Genomic DNA, 4,837 nt, shown 5'->3' with positions numbered 1-4,837 from the left:
GCATTTTCACTTGTTGAAATCTCTTTCCTTAGAGTTCAACGAGTTTATCTTGTTGTGTTCGGATTAAGGAAATTTGGATTTTTCTTTTATTGGCATTTCTTTCTCTAGTTCCGTACTTTAGGTGATCTATACAATCAACCTAATGGTTTACGGATTGACATATGTGACTCATCGAGACGTTGATGATTCTCTATGTTGATATGGGTAACTCGGGATGTCGATAATTCCATGAGCAGATGTGGGTACATCGGGCCGCCGATGGATACCTGGTTCCTACGGTTATAATGCCATGTTTTCCTACTTTATTCCGAATGGTTTATAACGAGGAAACAACTTTGAGTATGAGTTCCTCTGATCATCCGCAATCTGATGGACAAATAGAGCATATGAATGAGATTGTAGAGGATATGTTTTATGCATATGTCTTTGGAAAATCATCAAATTGGGAAAAGTATCTTCCAATGATGGAATTCGCCTATAACAGTTCTAAACATATGGCTATTGGTTTTAGTCCGTGCGTATGAGTATCAACCCAGGACACCTATTGATGTCGGTCTTAAGGACATCGAGCTTGATGCATCGAGGGATTAATTGCGTGATATGCAGGAAATGCTGACCGAAGCTCAGGATTCTATCAGGAGTGCTAAGGATAGGGCACGGTTCTATGCTGATAGAGGACGCTCAACTTGGTCTTTTGAACCAGGAGCATTGGTTTATTTAAAAGTTCATAAAGATTCTCAGACTTTGTCGAAAGGAAAATGCTCAAATTTATCTCCTAGATATTGTGGTCCATTTCGATTTATACATCGGATTGGCACGGTTGCGTATGAACTTAAACTACCTCCACATGTTAGAGTTCATCTAGTCTTTTATATCAATAGATTGAAAGGGAAACTGGGAGGTGAGGATAACACAATTACTCCTTAAGAACTCGTTGAAGTCGAAGAATTATACTATGTTCCACATGAACCTGATTGAATTCAGGGAAAGGAAACTTTGTAGTTGACTAATCCTTGAGGTTAAAATTAGGTGGAAAGATAGGGAAATAGAGGATTCGACTTGGGAGTCGATTGAGATTGTTCAGCGCAGTTCTCCTTCTTTTCATTGTAAGAGTGCAATGTTTTGAGAGAGGAGAAGTATGTTATATGCACATTATGTATACATATACTAGGAGGCTAACCCACATTAGGCTTGTGAGCATGGGAGCATGGGAACAAGCTCTAGTGGAGCATGGGTTAGGACTAACCTTAAGGGTTAAGGTTAGGGTTAGGCATCCAAGGGTCACACATGGGAGATGGAGAGTCAAGAGTCACTTGAGGGCCCTCCTATATAATAGGGGCATGGGACACACTCAAGGGAGGCTTAGGCTATGGTCTCTTGAGGCTAGGTTATGTTATGTTCCTCTTGTGTAGAGGATCATAACTACTCACCTACCATTTCACACTATAGTTACATGCTGGTGGATTGGAGTTATACCTCTTGATGGTACGGGACACATCAAGGTAAAGGTATGATGTACTTCATTATAATTCATGTGTGCGTTCTTTGGGCTCGGGGGTGGTCGGGTGGATGAGTTTATGCCTGATTTATGCATGTTTATGCATAACAATTATCTAGAGAGATCTTAGGGTTTTAAAAGCAAGATGTGCTAGTGTGGGACCCCCCAACCCCTTATTCCTGTTTTGGTTTCAAAACCCATCTGTCAACGTGATGATGAAGTCCAAGCCATCATATGTGTGTCAGAGTAGCATCATTAGAGAGGTCCAAATGCTCTACTTTACACATACCATTTTTTAAGGCCAGAATTACCATAATAAGCGCTAGCGATGCTAAATTCGTAGTGCACAAAACTATTTCGATTCAAAATTCACAACCCTTTGCCATTTATTGACCGTTCAAAAATCTTATTGTATGCTAGCAATAACATAAACAATATTATTAAACTTAGCTACCCTCAACCAACTACACATGCCTACAATAAAAGAAGTCATCGCTAACGAGAGTTAAGTAAATGATAATAGCCATTTTGCTAATTAACATAATTATTCGCTCCATTTCATAAATGATAAAAAATGAATCGCCATCATTGAGTCCCATTAGCTTTATATTTAAAACAATTGGCAAACACACGATAATTGACACATTTATCATAAGGAAGCTAACTATGGCAGCGAGGACCAAAAAGCACATTTGAAGGTCCTAAAAAAAAGTTTAAACCCTTGAGAAACCTTACGAATAAGATATTCACAGCACTCTAATATACCAAGCTAAATTAATTGAGCCAAGAAAAAATAAAATAAAATAAAATTGGGTGCTCTATTATTATTTGTTATTAGCTTGGGGATTAGTAATTTTCTCTCATAGTAATAATTGTGTGTATATTAGACCTAACAAGTCTGGTGATCAATCTATCTTGGCACGTTGCATTTGCAGTGCGGGGTACATCTTCTCTCCGAGGTTAGTGCGTGCGAGCTTTGGGCTCTGTGTTTTTCTCCCTGCTTCTGTATGGCATCTCTAATGTCTTTGCGCCCATCGTCTCTTTCCCCCCATGGGTTTTCTGATGTGTCTTTATTCTGTGGTTTGCTGTCGGTGTTTGAGGGTTTCATTTGCTTCGTTCCTTTCTTAATTCTTGCTTTTAGGGTTTCGAATTGTCTCAGTCTGTGTGTTGATGTGCATGCGGGAGCCTCTGTCGCCATTTGTTTGCCGATTTTTCTGTTTAGGGTTTTTTCTCGCTGTGTTTTTGTGTCTTTTAGAGGGTTTCCCTGTGTATTTGTGTGTGTGCGTTTCGGGGTTTTCCTTCAGCGTTTTACCCAGTCGAGGGTTTCTTCTGTGCCCATTTTAGGGTTTTCTGGATTTTCTCCCGAGGGCCTTCTTAAACGAGCTCTTAATGACAGCAGAAAGGAAACCTTACATGCACGATGAAAGATTAGTTCAGGGTTTAAGGTGCTTTGTATATGAGCTTCCTGTTGCTGTGTATAAAAATGTGGCTATGTTCTTACTTCCGTAACAGAGACCCTGGATTGCATGTAGGGTTTCCTTTACTGGTGGGATCTCGACTGTGCCTCCTCTCACCTTGTTTATTTCTGCAGGTTTGTGCTTGCTTTGAAGGGGAGCAGCAGTGTTTTGCAAGAACCTTTTTGGACGAAAGCACAGAGGTGAGAGTGTGTCTTGGTGACTGCATCATGGCTGTTGTGCTGTTGATAAGTATCTCTAACTTACCTGTCTTCTCTTGCACATGATGCAGCCCATCATCGCCATGTCTGCCGAAGCTGAGTATCGCTGCTTTATCGGAGGTCTTTCTTGGGAAACCACTGACAGCGATCTGGAAGAAGCGTTTCGACCGTATGGCAACATTCTCGAAGCAAAGGTTCTTGACAGTCGTCGTGATGGTTCTTTTTGGATATGTGCTTCTCTGATTAGCGGTCTTTTTTGGCAAAGGTAGCTTCCTTACGTCTTAGTAGCTGGCTGTTCTGGAGTCTTCGTACAGGAACTGGTGATATTTTTTAGGGATTAAATCATGGAAAGGAAGCATGTACTTGTAATTAATTGGGTTGCCAGATTTTACTTAGATATTTTTAGTTGTTCATATGGCTATCATGAAAGCTAGCATATGCCAGTTGTTTATGTGTTCACTTGAGTGGTGGCTGTCACCATTTTCTGGGTTGCTAGCTCAGGTCGTGTGGCGGTGTAGTGCAGGCTATTTCAGCTAGTTGGAGTTCATATGCCTTTTGCTTATGCTCTTGCAGGTAGTGATCAATAGAGATACCGGGCGCTCAAAAGGTTTTGGCTTTGTGACATTTCGTGAAGAGCGAGAGATGCAGGAGGCGATTGATCAGATGCATGGAATGAAACTGGATGGCAGACCCATTACCGTCGACAAGGCCCAGGGCAAGGCTCAAGGTGGTGGGGGTGGTGGTGGTGGTAGAGGCGGTGGAAGCAATGAGGGCTGTTTCAAATGCGGACAGGCAGGCCATTGGGCAAGGGATTGTCCAAGTGGTGGAGGTGGTGGTTATCGTGACAGCTACAGCAGTGGCCGTGGAGATCGTGATGGCAGAGGTGACCGATATGGAGGTGGTGGAAGTCGATATGGTAGTGAGCGCAATGGTGATCGGTATGGTGGTGGACGCTCTAGCTCAAATCGAGAGAATGGTGGACGTGATCGCTACAGTAGCGGTGGGCCTTCTCGGAATGATGGTGGAGGCTATCGAGATCGATCGGGCCCTTATGATCGTGAGTCGAGCGGTAAATATGGTGGTGGCTCTGCAAGGAATGATAGTCGTGGCCATCGCAGCTCATATGAAGATCGCGATTAAGTCTTGCCATGTTTTCTACTATCAAAATTTTTGATGTGTCTTAACTGCTATCTTTGAATTTTATCAGCTTTTGATAGTGATTTTTCCCTTGCTTAATTGAGACCTGTGTAAGAACGTGCGTGCGTATGGCTATCAAGGTTTGACTTAACATAGGGTTATAGTTTTTTGTCACACTTATTTTTTATTTGCTGGCTTTGTTATCTTGTTTTAACCTCTCAATTTAGAGCTTTTATCTTTTTGCGTCAACATTGCTGTCTTGTGATCAACCCTTGTGGTGATGAATCTAGACCTCTACATTGACTACATACCTTACTGCAAGTATATATCAAGCATGGGAACCAACTACATATCTTCCAAATTGGTGTCATATCTTCATAAATAGCATTGTCCAAAGGTGTACATTAAAGTTACAAGACACTTTGTTAATAGGACCTGCCTTGTTTTTTATTATTCTCATTGCTTAAACAAGCCCCAAAAAACACTTCTTGCTTCCGGAATCCTCTTCTATGGCCATGTGTAATGCC

At 41.7% G+C, this 4,837-nt stretch overlaps 1 protein-coding gene across 1 annotated transcript; it reads left to right on the top strand.

The window, feature by feature from the left end:
- The first annotated feature begins 2,354 nt into the window (after window positions 1-2,354).
- On the top strand, window positions 2,355-4,484 carry LOC147629961 (glycine-rich RNA-binding protein RZ1C-like). The gene is made up of 4 exons (XM_086811511.1): window positions 2,355-2,457; window positions 3,090-3,155; window positions 3,245-3,367; window positions 3,747-4,484. Exons 3-4 carry the CDS (start codon window positions 3,257-3,259, stop codon window positions 4,311-4,313), a joined length of 678 nt encoding a protein of 225 aa, XP_086667637.1. The 5' UTR covers window positions 2,355-2,457; window positions 3,090-3,155; window positions 3,245-3,256; the 3' UTR covers window positions 4,314-4,484.
- The last annotated feature ends 353 nt before the right edge of the window (window positions 4,485-4,837 follow it).

Source organism: Cibotium barometz, chromosome 17 (assembly GCF_041138505.1).
Source record: "Cibotium barometz isolate CiBa-2024 chromosome 17, ASM4113850v1, whole genome shotgun sequence".
Taxonomy (NCBI): Eukaryota; Viridiplantae; Streptophyta; class Polypodiopsida; order Cyatheales; family Cibotiaceae; genus Cibotium; species Cibotium barometz.
Note: the sequence above shows the minus strand (reverse complement) of the source record. Positions and strands in the feature narration are given on the sequence as shown.